The 21494-nt window shown below is 39.7% G+C and overlaps 1 protein-coding gene across 4 annotated transcripts in view; it reads right to left on the bottom strand.

Annotated features, from left to right (window-relative positions):
• The window catches only part of pdzd2 (PDZ domain containing 2), a 167252-nt gene that overhangs the window by 8095 nt on the left and 137663 nt on the right, over positions 1 to 21494 (bottom strand). For 3 of the 4 annotated variants that reach the window (XM_032578875.1, XM_032578874.1, XM_032578876.1), the window contains 2 exons: positions 12122 to 12239; positions 1033 to 1140 (listed from right to left, as the gene is read on the bottom strand). In XM_032578875.1, the coding sequence (XP_032434766.1) occupies positions 1033 to 1140; positions 12122 to 12239 (226 nt within the window). Of the gene's footprint in view, positions 1 to 1032; positions 1141 to 12121; positions 12240 to 21494 lie in introns of those variants that run through there. The other variant, XM_032578877.1, reaches the window with a different exon arrangement.

The raw sequence follows: 21494 nt of genomic DNA, 5'->3' as shown, positions 1-21494 counted from the left end.
GGCCTATTATACAATCTTTCACTCTGTGAAGGTCCCTATTGAACATAAAAAAATAATCAATTCTAGTATGTATGTTATGCCTAGTAGAGTAAAAAGTAAATCTACGATCATGTTTATGGAAGTATCTCCATATATCTGTGAGTCCCAATTCCTGAAGGATTTTATTGAATTGTTTTTCTAAGTGAGTCTTTCTTCGCTCTCTGCTAGTTGTATCCATTTTTGGGTTTAGGAGTAAATTAAAATCGCCTGCACATATACATGTGCCGTCTGCTTCTGCGGCCACAAGACTAAACACCTCCTTAAAGAAATCTATACTACTACCGGGGGGAGCATATATATTACAGCTCTCAGTTTAATTTTTGAGGTTTAGCTGTTTGTTCACAAATACATCTTATTAAACTACAATTATAATTGACTGCTCAGCCCCCTCTCCCAGATCTCAATAAATATTTGTGGTTCACAATGAGCTGTGCAGCAGAGCAAAGGTGGTGGATTTAAACTTGACTCTTAATAATTACTCAACATTTTATACATGTCACTGTTTACATTCATGTTTATTTTGTACTAACAAACATGGTCATTTTATTTTAAAAGTTACAGAAAGGTTTGTTTATGTATCTATATTAAAGTAAATTTACTCTGTCCTCCCAAAAGAGGCTAATGTCTCCTCCCCTGTTAAACTCCTCTGAAGCCTGTGCTGCTGAGTGCCCAATAAATTTATTAGAAATTACTTTGGGTTTATTTCAAATGTAATGGACATGGAGACAGAAAAGACTGCTTAAAGGAAAAGGTTTAAAGAGAAAGAACAACAACAAAAACAACTACAACATCACTGAAACGTACATGGTACAACTTAAAACAAGATGTATTTAGTGGAAACTGCAGTCCAACATAGTGTATCTGGAAACACCTGTGTGAGTGCGGGGGTGTGTGTGTGTGCAGTATTTAAGCGTTTTATTTTGTCTCATGATAAGGACATTTGCACAAGACATTCAGCTGTTCAACTCATATAGATAATTTCTGGGCACTTACAGTTATTTTCTTCTGATCAATGTCGGCACCACCAGCAACACTAAAGCCAAGTCCTGCACCCTCTTCTTTATTCAGGACAACCAGAAGAATATTGTTGTTGTTTATTACCTTCAAATGTAACATCAACAGTAGAGAGAAGAAAACGTGATTAGAAATAAAGAAAAAGTTAAAGTACAATCCTTTTATATACGTTCCTTTTATATAAGCAGATATAAATGAACTAAGAGAATGTCAATGCTGTTAAATTTGATTTAATGGTTTCAGCATGCATAAATTAAAAGATTTTAAATTGTTTAACATTTAAATGTAAGATTTTAAGGAGCCAGGAAGTTTACTTTCCTAGTTCCTTTTATGTATATATGCTTTTATATAAGCATATATAAAAGGAACGAAGAATAAAACTCAATTCAAACTTCCGTATCATCTCTTTTTTTTTTCTTTTAGAGCATATATTTGATAAGTTTACTCGAAATAAAGTGGTGCAACAAAATGCACAAATATAGAGGTACTTAAAAAAAAGAGAGAGAGAAAGTTATCAAGACGCACGTCAAGGCGACGTGTAAAAGAGGAATGCAGCTTTGGTAAACATGTTTCTTTCCTTAATGATTCTTTACATCATCATGGCTTTTTAAAGGGCTATTTTAATCCATTTTTAAATCAACTTATATCAGACCTTGTTTCTAAATTTGAACAAGGACTGTGCCATTCCAGCAGTTATGCTGTTATGCTGGAATGGCACTAATTGAGAGTGACATCACATTTGCTCATTAATATTCATAAGGGCGCTGGTTGCCTGGATGTTCGGACAAACAGTACAAACTTAGAATGGCAGCATTTGAAAAGCATAGTTATAACTTCTGGGACGTTGACAACGTCCCAGAAGCTTCAATTCAACATCCTTCAATACTGAACACAGAATAGAATAACTATATGGTGGTTGAAATATAGAGGACTCAGTGGAAGAAAAGAAGGCAGTGTTGGTACAAAGCACTCGCTAGCACAAAGTTATTTAGGCCTACCTAGCCAAGTTCCTGGTCAGGAAGACAGGTGGGTAAAAATATTTATTTATCAGTGCATTGCAAATATATATTTTTTTCAAAATCAAAGTAAATTTGGAAAAGATTGTGAATCAGCTAGATAGTCTGTTTCACCATTGTGAGCAACACTGACAATATCAATGTTTCAGTACCTGTGATATTGTCACTATATCATTGTCACAAGAAACAGCTTGATATAAAGTTGTCTTCGTCTTGAGCTTATATGCAGTGGACAAACATCTATTTAGTGAGCATGACATTGTGCATATTACATATTAATAATCTAAATCAGCCGATCAGACAAAGTCTCTGAGCCTTGGTGGGAGTGGCCATTGCCGTTTGGGGCGTAGTGTCATGACCAGCTTCTTTGCTCCTGATCGTGGAGATGTGCCCTTGGCGTGTACATCATAATTCCTCTTCTTTTATACTCCAACATCCTGAATATGTTTTTTGGCGTATTCATGCACATTGTCCTGCAGACCTTGCGGTCCCAGATGAATCAAGAGGCCACCCGAATGCAAGCTATGCCGGAGTCCTAAGCTTACGGTCAAGCATCAAGAGAGCATGTGTAGAAGAAATTGAATCCTGGACTGCCATTCGGCATACCATGAGGACCATCGACAGGTGTAAATCGCAGTTGCTCTGATGACCGGACATTATGAGAACTGCTCAAGAGTCTGATTAAATCGCTCCACTCCCCATCACTGGGAGTGTAGAAAGGTGTGGTGTGAGTCTTCCTATACCCAATTTCTCACACATGGTGGAGAAAACTCTGTACTCAAAATTTCTCTCTTGATCACTGTCGATGGATTCTGGGACCGCCAGTTTGCAAAACCTCCCCTTAATTAAGGCGTTCACCACAGCTCCTCCCTCCTGGTCAGACAGTGCAAAAGCCTCTAGTTATTTTGTAAAATAATCTACTGATGTGAGAATGAAGTGATTCCCACACTTCATTCCACACCCAAAAAGGGCTCCATTATGTCCACCCCAACCTCTCTATGGATTCACCTGTTGGAAACTGTTGGAACTGAGACCTGGATCGCCCCTGTGATCTTTTACAAGTTGTGCAAAGGTCACAACACCTGCAAGAGTCCTCCACATATTTCCTTAGTCAACCCCAGTAAAAGGCTTCACTGAAGCATGGGAGAGCCTTTAGGCATTTTTCCACTGGCAAGTCATCCACTAACCAGTGGTTTGGTTCATCCCCAGCCGCTTCTCCATTATGTGGCATTTTCCTCACTATGGTGGGCAGGCCGTAAGCACACAGAACCTGTGCTCAACTCTCTGCTGATGTTTACAGAAACACTCAGCAAAGAGAACCTCAAAGTTGTGGTTCTGATGGACTCAAATAAACTCAGATATTTTACTTTGTCTTATTGAAATTCATTGCTGGCCCAAACATAATAACAAAGACTCAGATCAGCTGATTATTCCGCTATACATATAAATATGTATGTAAATATAATTAAATTCTGACTTTAATTTTTAAAATGTGCAATCTTTTAGATTTAGGTAATGCAGTCAAAATATGCAAACCAATAGCCACACATTAACTTTATTATGCATGTTTTTTTTTAATCCAAAGGAAAAATAAAATTCACATCGCCAGCTAATGTTATGTAGTTCCTATGTTTTACACAGTCGGCACAAAACTGTAGCTCCAACAGAACTCTGACCATAGCTTCACCGTTTCTCTCTTCTACATTGCTGCCTCTTCGCCACAGACCCATGAACCCCTCTGAGAACACTTTGCTGCAGTGCTTTGGGGACCAAAATCTGCCAAGTCTTCATTTGTGTGGCAGGTTCGGTCTAGGGCCCCTGCAACTGCAGCACCACAAATTTGGCCTCAAAGTCCCTTAGATTTTGGAGACAATGCAGTCACCTCCTTCATTGGTGGAGGCTGGTGTGCCTTCACCTACAACATAACTGTCAATAAGTCAGGGACTTGCCTCTGCTCTGTAGACCAATCTGCAGCTGCCATCACTGTCAGCTCTGTGCACTTAGAACTGGCTGCCTCACCCCCTCTATTTTGCTGTGATCAGCTCTACTTAGTTCTTGCTCCTTAGATTCCTGCCAGTCACAGTAGTGTCAGCTGTCCTCACGGCATGGCCATCAGGAGAGAGCATCTGAGTTACCATCCCCTACTCTGTGTGTTACCATAAACTCATAGCGTTCTAGCTCTTCCATCATTGAGCGTTTTGTCCCTCTGGCTCTTTAAAGGTCATGATCAATGATGCATGTTCGGTGCATACAGTGAAGGAGCAGCCACACGTAATATTTAAAATGGCAGGTACCCAAAACAACAATCAACAGCTCTTTGTGGGTGACACCATACTATGAATAGGGCTCAAACCTTTTGTATTTCTCCCTCAGGTCTCATCTTTGACAGGGCCATTCCTAAACCCACACTGCTTGCATCAGTTTCCTGGAGGAAGGGTAACTATTGCTCAGGCAGTGCCAAGATGGGTGCACTTGTGAGGGCTCACTTCAGGGTAGCAAAAGCCCATGTGACTTCTGTAGTGGCTGGAATGGAGGGGCAGTACATGAAAACCCCCACACAAACCTCCTATAACAGGGCACCAGCCACAGAAAATCTTTAAGCTGTCTCTGATCCAAAGGTGTAGGCCACTCATTGGTAACTGACAAATTTTCTTCAGCAGTCACAGCCTCTTCACAGCCTATGTTGTGGCCTAGAGAAGTTAGGAATCTACTCTTATCAGAATATGGCTTTAGCCAAGCACCTCTAGTGCTCTCCAGCGCTTTGCACAGCACTCTCAATCAAAAGAGTCCCCATGAGGCACACAAAACACCAGATATTCTGTGTGGAACACCTGACAACACCAGCTGAATCAGATGTTCAAATGTGATGGATGCATTATACAAGTCAAAACAAATCACCTTAAATTGCCACAGTCCTTTGCCTTTAGGTAAAGCAGTCAAGAATTGCATGTCTAAGGCCAGGGGAAACTGCCAGAGGCCACTTCTTAAATGTAGAGAACACAACCAGGAGGATCCAGCCACCAAGCCCAGGCATTCATATCGGAAGCCTGACAGATCCGTATATAGTTTGAGGAGAAATGTCAAAGAATGTTGTCATCAACGCGTTACTTTAATGTGACCCCTTGTAATGCGTAATCTAAAGCGTTACTACTTACAATCCAATAATCAGATTAAATTTACGTATCCAAGTTACTGTGTGTTACTATATTTGTAATTTATTTTTAGTAAATACGTATTGTTGCTGTCTTCTTTTTCCTTGGGGAGTTACGTTTCATGTGTAACACCAGTGACACAAACGTAAACGATGGAGGGAAAAGAAATACACATGTTCTAGCTGATGGATGAATTTTTCATTGAGCAATCAAGTTACTTTTTCAAAGTAACTATGCCATCCCTGTTAATAAATTAACTACACTATATATCATATGTGTGTAGGCCTGTCACAATAACAAATTTTGATGGACGATAAATTGTTCTAGAAGTTACTGCGATAAACGCAATAACTTTGTTCTTTTGAGACCGTTTTTAAGTAATATAAAGGCAATGGCAAAATAATAATGCAAGAACACAATCTGAAAGTTCTGTATCATGCGATTAATTGATTTATTGATTACTGTGACAGGCCTGTATGTGTGTTTATCATCTCAAGGTGACAAACTACCCCAAATACATCTTCTTCCATATCCTTTTGAACAAAATGGCTTCAGTCTTTCATCAAGCAAGATGACTGCCAGGATGAACCCTCACTTTATCATTTGCCTCACAATTAGCAAGATAAATACTCTGGCAGTACACACAAGCTAGCCACCAGATTCTGATATATTTTATTGGTCAAAATACATTTGACCTTTGGTCAAAAATGCATTGATAAAAGTTGATTTTGATAAGAGGCAAAATCAATTAAGTGATTTTGCCTCTTTCTAAAGTAAAAAATAGCCAGTAAAATGGGACTCAGCAGTTTTAAACTCAGTACAGTAGTTTGACCAACAAAAATAAAATCAAAAAAATTTGCTTTGTTCTTCTTGAATAACTCTCTACATCAGTGCAACAGTTTACCCTTCAGATATAATTAAAATTTTGCTTTTCACATCTGACAGCTTAGTTCCTCACTCAGTCTCGCTTTCCAGCCCTGCATTCAGCAACTTCATTTTTCACTTTCCAGTCAAACATGAGCCATGGCTCTCAAAAAACACAAACTGTTGCAAAAAAACCTAAATGTTTTTCTCTCCTGTCATTTCAGCCACAAATTAAAATTAAAATATCTACTGTTATATGTTTCTGTCTCTCCCTCACTCTGACTCTCTGCAGCCTGATGTCCCTGAATGGATTCATGGATTTACAACAGACACTACAGTAATTTACAGAATCAGAATGTGAATTAACTAAATATAAAAAGTATGTTTTATCATACAGAATGAGAATTTTAATCTCCTTTGAGGACAATAGTCTTGGAGGTGAGGAGTAAACCTTGTCAATGAAACGCTGAAAAGACTTTTGGTCTTTCCACCTGAGATCCGTTATTTTGGAAATGAAGGCAAAAAAGACGTGGTTGTTAAAATTATTATACATCTCAACTCTATTTATTGTGTAACCCATTTCCTACAGCAAAGTTTTCACTCATTTTAAAACCTCTCCTCAAGCCCTTTTCTTATTGTCTCCTAACTATTACCCACATAGATAGTGAGGAAATAATAAAAAAAATATTGAAAAATTTTTAAAAAATCAACCTGACATCAGTCTTCACCTGTTTTTCCTTTCTGGTTCTATTAAAATTAATATAATTTTTATATCTTCACACCCTGAAACTCCACCTGGCTCTCCTATGTCTTCCCTGACCTGCTCTTCTCATTATAAAATAGTTTAGTTTACTTAAAAATGAAAACCGGTTAATACTCAATAAATTAATTGAAAACCTCACCAGAGCTTCCTCAGTCTCTTCACCTTTCTTCAACAGCATCACTATTCTAGCACTGCCATTCTCCTGAATAATATAATATAATATAATATAATATAATATAATATAATATAATATAATATAATATAATATAATATAATATAATATAGTACACATGTTAAGTGAAGCGGTAGATGATCAGGTGTTCTGTGGCCATTGCTCACACTGACATTACACTTTAAACCACAAAAAAGGCTCATTTAGTTCTATTTATGAAAGTAAACTGACAACAAGATGTAATAAAAGAAAATTTCTGAAGAAATTTAGCCGGGGCCTGCCAAACCATGCCCGTCGGTTTGGGCCCGGCGTTGTCATGCTAGAAATTAGCATCGATGCTAAAGAACGCTGCAACGTAATCAATAGCATGTGGAGAATCACAAGAACGTTAAGTAAGGTGGACGTGCACCATTCAGTATGATGTAAAATTTGTCAAGGCTTTTATTTTGGAATTTTTGTGAAACTTCATTTCAAAGGGCCAAACTAATCCCATGCGTAATAGTCATTGGGTTAAAATAGTTATATAATGCTCAAAACACAAGTAGTTGATGTAAAAATATTAAAGGCTTTTATTTTGAAATGTTTGTTAAGCTTCATTTCAAAGCGCCAAACTAATCCTATGTTTATCAGTGCTTTGGATAATAAATTCACATAATGCCCAAAACAGCAAATACCTGATGTAAAATTGTCAAGGCTTTTAATTTGAAATTTTCAGTATGCTTCATTTCAAAGGGCCAAACTAATACCATGTATAACAGTGCTTTGGATGAAAAAGTCAAATAAAGCCAAAAAGAGCAATTACATGATGTAAAAATATTTAAGGCTTTTATTTTGAAATTTTTGTTAAGCTTCATTTCAAAGGGCCAACCTAATCCCATGTGTAACAGTTACTGAGTTAAATCAGTTATATACAGCCCATAGCAGCAAATAGTTCTAAAGGCCAGTTCAGTCCTGATCTGTTTCAACTGAGCGTTCCACTATAGATAGAACTAGAGTGATGCGTATTTGTAGTCCTAATCAGCAGCCAATAGCCTCTTGAGTTCCGTTGCTATGTTAAATAAGTTTCACATCAAGGTGTGAACTGTTAGTGACAGAGCCTGAGACAGCCTAGAAAATCCTGTCGCATGACTTTGCTCTGAAGCACCGTGACAGAAAACCGTACGGTCTAGATAAATTTCGAAAACATTTTACCGGAGCAGACATGCGTATCAATGTGAGGACCGATTTTGATACCAATCGTGCGATATTTGTGGGCGTGATGGCGATTTCAAAATTATTTTGGGGTGAAAAATTGTCTTCATTTCTCACTCTAGCAGAGGGGCACTGAGGAAGATTCACACTCTAATTTTAGGAAAAATGAGAAACTTTGGGTCGCTTAGAGACAAATTGTGGACAAACCGTAATTGGTATCGACGAGCCGTCTTCACTTTCGAAGAGATCACAGACGTATCTACAAAATGAAATTTGAATGGCATTTCTACGTGAATTCGTGACGACACGGAAAATCCTCAAAAATAGGGTATTTCTAGGATTTTTCCCATTGACTTATAATGGGGTTTTTTTCATAGTTTTTTGCGAATTATGTCGCCATGTTAACCCCAAATCCCACCAAAAGTAATAGCTCCAATGGCGTGAATTTTCTGCACGTTTTGATACCTCATTTGTAGGTGTGCACGCAGCGGTATGAGCCGCATTAACGGTTACGGATGAAAAATAAAGAATTATAATAATAAAGAAACTTTTCTTGGGAGAATAGCAATAGGTTCCTGCCATTGCTTTGCATGGCAGGCCCCAACAAGCGATATTCATGGCAACATTCCCGACAGACCGTTTACCTCATTCATACGGAGTTTCTGACTCCCATTGCCTCCTCCTGCCTTTAAGCACTCTGAGCCGTTCAGAGAGGGGAGATGGAGGAGGGAGGAAGCGCTGTGCTGAATGCGCTGTGGTGCGCCTTCAAAATAAAAGCACACGAGCGGAAGATTTCAAAGTCAGATATTTTTCGCAACTTCGGTGAAACTAATTGGGGGCGGGGGGACAAATGCACCTGCCTCCCCAGTTCCTACGCCTATGTACGTGTAGCTGAGTTAATTTTATTTACTTATTTATTATTTTATGAACCTTCTCAAAACATTTTATTTCTATTTTGTCGAATTAACATGTCTGCTGACATGGCTATTTCTGTTTTAACTGCTTTTATTTTTGGTTCCTAATGTAAATATTGTTTTTGGGGGGACGTTATTAGTGTTGCACAAAGCAATGTTCAGTGACGTAGCTGCAGCAGCCAGGCAGAAGCTGCCTAACTGAGCTGCTGGTAAGAGGCGCGCTAAAGCTACCTCTCACTTTTAATGTTTATATTGTTAAAAATAGTTTTCACAGCTTTTGTTCTGCAAAAATATAATGTTAACTGTGCAAGCGTTTTTTAAAAAAAAACTTTGGTGTTGGTTAAAGTTAATTTGTTACGTTTATTAAGTTTGTATAAAGTTTCCCTCCAAAATGTCTTTGTTGGGCCGCAGAACTGTGACGGTGATCGTGTGTATCATACCTGGTGTTGAGTGTGTCCCACTGTTTTATAGGTATGTAATGGATACACAGATTTATTTTGTGGTTTGATGTTGATTTGTACAAGATTTTACTTTTCTTTAGTCCATTTGTTGTTAATATAAAAAAAAGAAGGAGAAGCTGCCTAACTGAGCTGCTGGACTGTGACGGTGATCGTGGGTGCTGAGTGTGTCCCACTGTTTTATAGGAATAATAAAAACCAATGCAGAGTACTATTCCTGTGTGATCCTTTCCACATCTGTTACATACAGAGCCCCCTAGGGGTTGGGGAATTTTTTTTCTTTTGCGTTACCTCGCAATACTGTACTGGTCAGTTATGCAGCATAATTGAATACTGCAAGCCTTTCTTACGGTGGGCGCCGTACTTTCTGCTTTAATATAAGGTTATGTGAGGTATTTCCATGAATGTTAATATCTTTTTGTGAAATATCTGAAGTTTTATATCTTTCTTTAGGATAGAAATTGGCACCACAAACCTACGATATAAACAGAAACTTTCCGTAAGTAGGAAAGAAATAAAAATACATCCTAATTTGGACTATTTCTGAGTTATTATCACGGGTAATAAGTCATCTGACAGTTTTGATTGTGTCTCTGTTGTGTTCGTAGTCTGAATGGTTTAAAGAGCTGCTTTCAGTGCCGCTCCATCTTAGCCTTAACAGACATAAACATACAGTAAAAAATCGATTTTCAATCAGTGTTTTGCACCAAACAGTTTTTATTACTAACAAGTTTTTATTATTTAAAACACAACAAAGTAATGATGGTAAAGGACCACACTGGGTTAACTCGGGGAATCTCATCTGTCCGTGTATCAATCAACTCCAAACCTCTTCTTTGTTCTGTCACAATTATTGATTTATTCCATTTTGATGATCATGCTCCAAACTTTGCAAGGCCTGACCGCCCCGCTCACCCGCTTCCTAATACAAACAAAGCCAGTATCCTTCCCATTCATACCTGGTGACGTCACTCCCACGTCGACACACCTAAGTGTCAAAGCCGCCTGCTCCTGTCATATCAATAATTACTTATTTCATTCATATGGCTCTTACAGAGCCTCAGTGAAAACTTGTTTATTATTATTAACTGTTTGGTGCAAAACACTGATTGAAAATCGATTTATTTTTTCCTGCATGTTTATGTCTGTTAAGGCTAAGATGGAGCGGCACTGAAAGCAGCTCTTTAAACCATTCAGACTACGAACACAACAGAGACACAATCAAAACTGTCAGATGACTTATTACTACCCACGATAATAACTCAGAAATAGTCCAAATTAGGATGTATTTTTATTTCTTTCCTACTTACGGAAGGTTTCTGTTTATATCGTAGGCTTGTGGTGCCTTTCTATCCTAAAGAAAGATATAAAACTTCAGATATTTCACAAAAAGATATTAACATTCATGGAAATACCTCACATAACCTTATATTAAAGCATAAAGTACGGCGCCCACCGTAAGAAAGGTTTGCAGTATTCAATTATGCTGCATAACTGACCAGTACAGTATTGCGAGGGAACGCAAACGTTTTGCGAGGAAACGCAAAAGTATTGCGAGGTAACGCAAAAGTTTTGCGAGGTAACGCAAAAGTATTGCGAGGGAACGCAAAAGAAAAAAAATTCCCCATGTCCCCTAGGGGGCTCCGTACCTATGCATTTGTCCACACGTGAAATGGGTTAGGAATCTTTCCTGGTTTTCCATTGTATTGTTTCTGAGATGGTGTGTTGCTGTGCTCATATAATTAATGCCGCTTTAATTCACATTCAGTTTGTTGTTCATCTGTTGGTGAAGATAAAAGGAAGTTGAGTTTTTGTAATTTTGACAAAAATTCTAAAGTCTGACATTTGCCTTGAAAGACAGAGGCATAGCAATTCAAGACCAAGACCAGGTGAAACTTAGTTGAAAACATTCTTGAGCCCAAGACCAGCTTTGCAGCTTCAATTCCTGGTTGGTACCTGCTTCAATTCCTGGTTGTCCCCTTCTGATCTGGGCTTCTGAAGGAGTGACAGTCAGACCCTCCATACCACCTGGTATGGAGGGTCTGACTCCAGAGTTATCTATTCCATAGATAACTCTGGGATAGAGTTATCTATGGAACATGGCTCTGTATTCACCTTGACACTGACATCATGGCCACCCAACCACTGCACAGTCTTTGGTCCTTTCTCTTCAATCCTAACATACACTGGATTATCCATGGTAACTTTACACTAGGCTATGACTACCACACTGTGAAAGGTAAGATTGCACTTGTAAACAGATTTTCAAGAAGCTGTAGAAGAACAGTGAAGAAGCTGCAAAGCTTTCTCTGTCATAAACTGCTGGGAACATCTAACTACAGAACTGCTGTAGGAAATATCACAATACAAATGCCATTGGAACAGTAACTATGGAACATGCAACCGTACTTTCAAATAGGTGAACTGAGGTTGAGAGTAGATTTATTAGTACAGCCTTTAAATCTGTATTAGGTTTACAGGCCTCTGTCTACATAAGTTCGGTCTACAGGGAACAGTTAAATTCTTCTTTAACATTACCTCGGAGTGGGCCTTGGTCTCGTCCAGCAAACTCATCACATACGACTGAGTTGTCTGGGAGGTAAGCAATGTTTTCAGCTTACTCTGACTCACAGGATATTCCACCAGCTCCTTCAACCTGAAGAAAATAGGAATAACATTGAACAGATTTAGTATAGAGTAAGTTTTACATGATATTCATGAGTTTTGTAACTGAATGCAATTTGCATTTGACTTTGAATTAATGATTTCTTTTTTTACTTGACATTATTTTTATTTTGTCTTGATACATACATACAATAATCTGAGAAAGACCACAACAAATTTTGTTTGCTGCCATTTATACTTAATGGTAGCATTGTTTTTATTACTTGATAAAATTAATTATGTTTTATTTAGCTTCAAAAAAAGCTAAATAGAAGGCTTAATAGCCTCTGTTTTTCTCAGTCCACTAAAATTCAGGGTTCACAGACGACTTCATGACAAAGAGCTTCCCAGTCACAAAAAGGGATGAAAAATCCCCAATCAGAAATGAACTGCTAAAAGGGGGAAAAAATGCTTTCTAGCTACATATTTTAAAATCTACAATTTTGTTGTGTCACTTCTAAGTTATGGGGGGGGGGTTTGCCTTTGTCTTGCATGTATGTATTTCAGTTAGATTTTTTTGTGCTTTTTCACACCTTTCTGTTATTCTTTTTTGTTTCGTTTTTGCTAATCTACTTGGTTGTTTTGCATACCTGAAAACAACTCCATACTGCTTTCCACTCCACCTCTATTTACTTGTCTGCTCTGATGTTTATTTTGTCTACGCTAATTGGTGAAAATATGTGTATAAATTATCATGAGGATTAAAATGGGGGGGAAAAAAAACCTTCAAACATATGGAGGATGTGTTGTCAATGGGAATTTCACTGTACGTAGAGTATCCTTGAGGTTCCTGAAAAGTGCTATACCAGTCTGATGTTGCGTCATTGCTTGGTTAAGCAAGCAATGACGCTCACAGACATAATAAATTTTCCAGAATCTTTTCCAAATCATGTAGAAATAGCAAAAATTCTACATATGATCAAAATATGAATAAACATATAACAATTACAGACCTGTCTTCTATTTTAATTTTTTACCACAATAAAGGATGACTAAATAAAACTACTGTTGACAATTAGAGGTGTGCCAATTGATCGGCCACCGATCATGATCAGCCGATTTCCATGAAAAAGTGTATCATACGCCAATCAAACCCTAGGCGTTGTCACGTGGAACTTTAGCGCTCTGAGAGTGAATGGGGAGGTTTGCGTGTTGCGGCGGAAAAATTCCTCAGAGGTGAAGCACGTCAAAATGCATCAACACAGAGAATTTAATATGACATTTAAAAAACAAGCATTGGCAGAGTTTGCTGGGTTATTGAGGCTCACTGCAGAAAAAAAGACTACTGCAGATTTTTCAGCAGGACAAAAAGACATTCGGAGCGGTCAGACAGCAGGTAAAGCAACACACAACTACCAACACTCAGGTGTTAGTGTAGTTGTCATGCTCTTCCAGGTGAAAGAGCATGACAATCAGAAACTAAGCAAATAACCCAAAAAATAACTGAAATAATTGAGCTAGCAGAACTCAGCATCAGGAAGATGCTGAGTTCTGCTCTCGCTGTTGGACTGGGAAGTTCCTATTTCACAGAAATTTCACATTCAACCTCCAGTGGACTCTCACATTAAACGTCTGCTTAAAGCTGCAGGATGTACTGTAACTGAATGCAATTTGCATTTGACTTTGAATTAATGATTTCTTTTTTTACTTGACATTATTTGACAGTGTTGTGAGATTTATTTGACTTGAATTTACAGAACTGAGAACCTTACTGTTAAATATTATTATACTGATAGCAGGTTTTCCAGTTGTCCTTTTGACTGAATAGCTGCTGTATTGTGCCTGCAAGTATTTTACAAGTATTTTTTTTGTCTAAATCTCATTAATTCATTGCCAGATTATTTTTAAATTTTGACAGACCACATAGTAGCATTTACACCTAAAGCGACAAATTAACAGCCAGTGATGGGCAGTGATCGGTTCTCGTGGGTGATCGGAATCGGCAGCAAAAAACTTGATCAGAGCATATCTAGCAACGATATGATTTAAAACAAAATTCAAACCTCTACATAGACTATACTGCATCTCCACATTGGATGAATGCTTTTGACACACTGCAAAAAAGGCTTCTAAACTTACAAAAATTTCAAAAAATATATTTCTGAGACAAAACTATTTTAAGCAGATGTGTCTGCCAGTACAGTAAGAAGATTTTACTTAAGATTTCCCCCCTCAAAAAAGGATGAACAACACTTGTGGTTTTGGAATCCTAGAAATTTCACTAATCAATAACTGCTTAAAATTAGTTTTCATAACAAAACTACCTTTGTATGAAAACTACAAAAGTAATCTATGATACACAGTTTCTTATTTTGTGGAATTATTTCTTTTAAAGGGGAGGATAAATGTACTTCGAGCATAGTGCAAATCTTAAAAATGAATAAATTCTTAAAGCAGGAAGACTTGATTGTCTACACTTAATCTGAAAATAAATAAAAGAGGGGAAATAACACTAATGGAAAAGGGGCTATATTATTACAAAAGAAACTTTATTCTTTCTGTAGCAGACCCCATTTCAAGTGAAGGATTTTGGCTTTATTGATGAACAGGTTTATTGGGAGTAAACCCTGAGTTTCACCGTAAGAGCTGTTGCACAAACATAAACACAAAAAGACAGTGTAAGATACAAAACACGCTCTTACAACCGTAACGTTTGAAAAGGGAAAACAACGTTCACTACTATCAACATCAATGGATTCAAAAACTATACCGTATTTAATTACAATAAACCAAAAATCACAATTCCAATTGATCAATAAGACATAAGAAGCACAGCTCCTCTGTCCAGGATTCAAGTATTGCAACACTGCTAACCAAATACTTTGTATAAGAGACTGCAACAGTGGCAATGCTGTCAGTCTTATGTATGCTATGTATTAGTTTCTACATTCATTCAACAGCAAAGTTAAAGTTGCAGTATGTAACTTTGATTAAAAAAAATCTTTATAAAAGTTAGGTTTTTACCCTATGTTGTGACAGAGTGTTGTGAGACTAACAATCTGTGAAAATATTGAGCTCCTCTGCCTTTCCCTGTGTTCCCAGTGCTAACTACAGAAATGCACTGCTTGGTCAAAACAACCCATCTAATCCAGAAAGAGGGTCTTCGCACTGACAAGTCAGTCAGGACTTTGTGCATGTATTTCAGTGGGGTTTGTGTTTCTGCAGATGGCAGTAGTAGCTCAGGTAAAAGTAAAGGTCATTTTATTTATATAGCACATTTTCAGCAACAAGGCAATACAAAGTGCTTAGAGAGGAAGTGGAGATCAATCTTTTTGTCCACAAATTATCTGTCTCATCATACTGTCACAACATGGTAACAGATATAGATTTATTTAAGAAAAGTTATATAATGCAGCTGTATATATCTGTATATGAGAGAGAAATAACTGGCAGTTTTTCAGTTTTACACATGGTTTTGAAATAGCTTGTTTTGAAATAGCATGTTTGACATAAATGTTTGTACTGTTCATGAAAGGCAGAGAAAATACTATTTTGATAAACTTTGAATAACAGTTTGAAATTCTGTGATTAAAGGTAGAGTTTACTTTTAAGTTAAAGTACCTTACTCTCAGAAGGGATTGCAGATATTTACGCTACTGGCGGATCAAGTTGTGGATTGTCATCGTGCACAATGACGTCGACTGCAGCAATGTGACGTTAATAGGAGATATATGTCATATTTTCGGACTGGACACAGCATAACATCTCTATGAACATTCATTCTGACTCCTTCTTAGAAGTACTCTGCATGATTGTAAAGCATCAAAACAACAGGTTTGCTGATTTATTTGCTGTAAAGCTAGGGTACCCGAATGTCGGAATGACATTACATTTTTGAGGGGAGAGTGTGACAGAATGGACATTAGAAATAATTACACCCCCTCCCTTTTTCTTACGTTATTTAAAGAATGTTGACTATATTCATAAGTTGCACTTCTCCTTCTTGAACTGACAGATGCATTAAACTGCAGTTACAGCAGTTCGCCACCAGTTGGCACATACTGTAGAGCACAGTGAGCACTCCTGACTCAGCGAGCCAACGGCAATTTAGTGTAGTAACAGCTGGTCAGCGGAGGCGCTCACTGTCGCTCTTGTTCGTTAACAGCGTTCATCGAATAAAATAACCTGCGAAAACCACACAGACTAATCATTAAGTGTGCAACACTCTTTTGGAGCCGAACGCAGGCCCATCAAAACCCAAGGCAGGCAATCTATCCAGCTATTATCCACCAACAAGGCCCACAATGCAACCGTCATTGTGCAGTGGAACCTCTCACAAAGACCATTGGCCTGCGGATGGTAGGCAGCAGTCCGGTGGAGTTTAACCCCAAGGCTCTCTGCCACTGCAGTCCACCTCTCTGAAGTAAACTGGGGACCTCTGTGGGAGGTCAAGTCCAATGACACACCAAACCGGGACACCCAGGAGGAGATAAATGCCCGAGCCACATCAACTGAAGTGGTTGATGACAGCGGAACTGCCTCCAGCCACCGAGTAGTTCCGTGCACCATCGTCAGGAGATAGATAAAACCTCTGGAAGGTGGAAGTGGCCCCACTAAGTCCACATGCACATGTTCAAATTTTTGTTGCGGAACAGGAAAGTACTCCAGTGGAGCCTCATTGTGTCATTGCACCTTGGCATGCTGGCAAGCCAAACAGGAAGCCGCCCATGTCCGTACATTTTTACGGAGTCCCGGCCACACAAACATTGCCCCTACCAGTTTAACAGAAGCTTTAACCCCTGGGTGTGAAAAGGAATGAGCTGCATCAAAAACCCACCGACGCCAACTAGTAGGGACCAAAGACCAAGGTTTGCCAATTGAGACATCACAAAGAAGGGTTGCGCCACACTCATGAAAGGAGACCTCCTCTAAATGCAAACTGGATTCAGCCACTTTAAAGGCCAGTATATCCTGGTCAATCATTTGGTCTGTGGCCATGACAAGGTAGTCCACACCTAAATGCACAGAAGCAACTTTTGCTCTGGACAGACAGTCAGCCACTAGATTATTCTTGCCAGCCACATGCTGAATGTCAGTGGTGAACTCTGAAATGGCAGACAAATGCCATTTTTGCCGAACCAACCATGGTTCTGAAACGTTTGCTATAGCAAAAGTGAGAGGCTTGTGGTCAACAAAAGCAGTAAAGTCCCTGCCCTCCAACATGAAGTGGAAATGGCATGTTGCCAGAAAAAGGGCAAGCAGTTCCCTATCAAAGGTTCTATATTTTTTTATGGCATCCCGGAGTTTCCTGCTAAAAAAGCAAGGGGTTGCCAGGCACCATCCACCCATTACGCACAAACTGTCCCAACTGCATAATCAGAGGCATCAGTTGTTAGAGCCACAAGAGCCACTGGAGATGAATGGGTCAAAAGTGCAGCATTAGCCAAGGCCTTTTGGCCTTGGCATCATCGAATGCCTCACCCTCTTGGGTGTCCACTCTATCTGCTGGTCCCCTTTTTTGCCTCTAAGTGCTTCATACAAGGGGTGCATGAGGTGAGCTGCCCATGGGATGAAACGGTTATAAAAGTTTACCATCCCCAAAAACTCTTGCAGGGGTTTCACTAAGGGAGGGTAGGGAAAAGCGGAAACTGCTTCAACCTTTGCAGGTAGGGGAACCGCCCCTTGAGAAGACACTGTGACCCAAGAACTCAACAGCAGGCAGCCCAAACTGGTATTTAGCTGGGTTCATGATCAGGCCATGTTCACTGAGTCTAACAAACAGCTGATGAAGGTGCACCATGTGTTCTTCCGCAGAGGGACTAGCCACCAATATGTCATCCAAATAGATGAACAAAAACGGCATCCCCTGCAGGACCAAATCCATAAATCGCTGGAAAACTCAAAGACCAAAAGGCTTGGTAACTGTGGTTTTGGGTACATCCAAGGGAAACACTGATGGTAACTTCGCACCAAGTCCACCTTAGAGAAAATGGTTGCTCTAGCCAGGCAGGGAGAAAAGTCCTGAATGTGAGGAATTGGGTACCTGTCATTACTGGTTGCATTGTCAAGGCGCCAAAAATCCCCACAGGGTCACCAACCCCCATCTGCTTTGGGAACTATGTTCAATGGAGATGTCAATGGACTTTTGGAGCCATGCCAAGATGCTCCATGTTTGCAAACTCCTCTTATGTTATCGCCAACTTAGTGGTGTCTAGGAGGCGCGTTTGCGCAAAAACCAGTGGACCAACCATAGGTATATAATGTTCCACCCCATGCTTTGCCACGGTAGCAGAAAATGTGGGATCCATTAAAGATGGGAACTCTGCTAACAGACGCTGATACTCATTGGCAAGCATGTTGGCGGGACCGCCAAGTTTACAGGGGTATGTATCAAAAGACACAGCATCTATTAGCAACATGTAGTAATAACTTAAAAGCACACAAAAAATCTTCACCCAAAATAGGTAAAGACACAAAAGCTTTTACAAAGTCCCACTGAAACTCACGTCCGTTGAAGCACATGGTCACCAACCTCGATTAAAAATTGCGAATCGGGGTGCCATTAGTCGCGTCCAGCGGTAGTCCGTTACTTTCGCACAAATCGTCCACCGCCGAAACTGGCACGATGCCCCGCTGTGCACCCGAGTCCACCTGGAAACGCCGTCCAGAGACCTCATCCATGATGAAAAGCAGCTTGTCCGAGCTGCCGGCACACACAGCTGCTAGCCTAGCTGGCTCTCTGTCTTTTCCCTGACGCACGAAAAAACACGGAGGAATGCAATGTTTCGCCTTCACTACAAACTGCCAATGTTAGAAGCAGATAACGTCGTCCTTCCGTCGTCCCGTCTCCACAGCCACGGCATCAATAGGCTCCTACTCTCCTTGAGTCACACCTGGTAGAAGTGCATTCACACTGTAGACCCTGGAAGCCAACAATATCCCGTCTGCTTCTTCAGCCAGGTAGCGATAATCTTTTATCCGGATCAGCGGAGAGCTGGCCAGGGCGGTGCGAACAGGTAGAGGAAGCTGGCGCAGAAACAGATGCGTAAAAAGGAAGGAAACATCTCCCGAGCCAAGTAATGCCAGCATGTTCTCCATCAGCTCGGGGGGCTTGGGATCCCCCAAGCCATTCAGAGAGAGTAAGCGATCGGCCCACTCCGCATCTGACAGTTGGTAGAGCCGAAGCAAATTCTCCTTGAGCGCGCTGTATTTGTTAGCGGTTGGTGGATTCCTCAGCCGACCCATCAGACTGTGGGTGGAACCGGAATACAATGCAGCAACTACATGGAAGTACTTGGTGGCATCTGTGGTTATCCCACAGATGGAACTGGGCTTACACATGCCGGAACCATGGTTCTGGATTGTGCTGCCAGAACTCTGGAAGCTTGATAACGGCAGCAAAAACAAAAGCGACGGTTGTAGTAACCACCAGGAGTGGAGCTTGCGGCTTAATTTGACTCAACGCGGGGAACCTCACCCGGCCCGGACACGGAAAGGATTGACAGATTGACCCAGCAAGAAACTGGGTCCGAAATCACATCTGGCGGAGAAGTGGCGGCAGCAGCTGGTGAGTTCTTGTTAAAAAACATGTTCAGATGTTCGGGGTCACCAATGTGGAAGTCAGCAGAAAAAGACAAAATATAATTTGAGTCTTGTTTTATTTTCAATGTCTTCCAATCCAAACTAAAAATAAAATGAAGTACAACCATTGGTGTCTTCTCACCTTACCTTCTCCCTTTCACAATAAAAGCATACATTCGGGTGTGAAATATATACATTATAAACGCCACAAAACCACATTAATAAAATAGTGAAATAATACATAAAATGGCCACTGAACAATGTATTTATAAAATATATTAATATTTCTAAATAAAACATACAAAAAGCCCTAACAACCTTTTTAAAGTGGAAAATATTTGATCTATTTTTAATCCATTACTATGATTTTTTATTTACATGACAATTTATTTTGGCTGATACTACTATACAATAAGCAAATAATCAAACTATAATAGTCTACTAAAAGTACAACAAGCAACTCAATCACGGCTAAACGTTCTGCACCATATCAGCCTGCAGGAGATGATTGAGGGATGAGGAGACGCTGTCTCTGATGTGTGGTTCTTTAGGTTCTGATGGGTCTGCAGTGTTCCTCTACTGATCTGTTCTGTCTGGCATCACACTGCGCACTACGGACACATTTTTTAAAATTGCTTGTATTCATCCTCACTGACATTGTTGAGCCTGGGATTTGCGTCTTCCGTCTCATGTTTTTATCTTTACAAGAGTTCTTGCTTCTAAGGACAGGATGGTATCGGGTCAAAGACGTTTTAAAAACACTGTCCATCTCTAGGCAACTACAACACCGTGTTGTCAAGGTCCTTTATAGCTCCTGACATGAAAATTTAGCGGACCTTAATATTTTCCGTGTTTTATTTTTGTCATTATTGTTACACTTGGTGTTCATATGTGTGTGATAGACATGTCTATCGGACAGAAATACGGAACAAATCGCATCCCGTATCAGTTCAGTACTGGACGCAACATTTAACAGCCAAATACGGGATGACTCTGTATTTTACGGGACAAGTGGCAAGCCTAATTAGAGTTGTGCCAATCGGTCTGCCACCGATCATAATCGGCCGATTTCCGTGAAAAAGTGGTGATCTCCAATCACTGTTGCTTGTTGCCGATCACCAAAACTGACCATGTTTATCTCACTTCCCAGCCTGCGTGTGCAGCTTATCTCCTTTCCTTCACAGTGTGCAAGCACGCCAACAAATTCTGTCATGTGGAACTGTAATGCTGAGAGTGAATGGCGACGTTTGCATGTTACGGCGGGAAATTACCTCAGGGGTGAAGCACGTCAAAATGCATCAACACAACGAATGGAATATGGCATTTAAAAAACAAGCACTTGACGGAGTTTGGCTATATCGAGGCTCAATGCAGGAAAAAGGACCATTCAGGGCGGAGCGGCCAGATAGCAGGAAAGTAGCGCACAACTACCAACACTCACTCAAATTAGCATCACGGTCAGAAAGCTAAACAAATAACCCGAAAAATCATTTAAGTCTTCGAGCTGGCGGTGTAAAATCCTGGGTTCTGCTCTTGCTGTTGGACCTCCACTACTCACTACTGGTAGTAATATTTCAGAGACATAGGCCTATTGCCGCTCAACCTCCAACAGACAGTAAACTCTCACACAGAATGTCTGCTTAAAGCTGCAGCATGTAACTTAAAAAAAAAAAAAATTATATATGTAATAAAATATGTCTATTATGTCTAAATTAGCTGAATTTAT

The sequence above is a fragment of the Xiphophorus hellerii genome, chromosome 12, assembly GCF_003331165.1.
Source record: "Xiphophorus hellerii strain 12219 chromosome 12, Xiphophorus_hellerii-4.1, whole genome shotgun sequence".
Classification (NCBI taxonomy): domain Eukaryota; kingdom Metazoa; phylum Chordata; class Actinopteri; order Cyprinodontiformes; family Poeciliidae; genus Xiphophorus; species Xiphophorus hellerii.
Note: the sequence above shows the minus strand (reverse complement) of the source record. Positions and strands in the feature narration are given on the sequence as shown.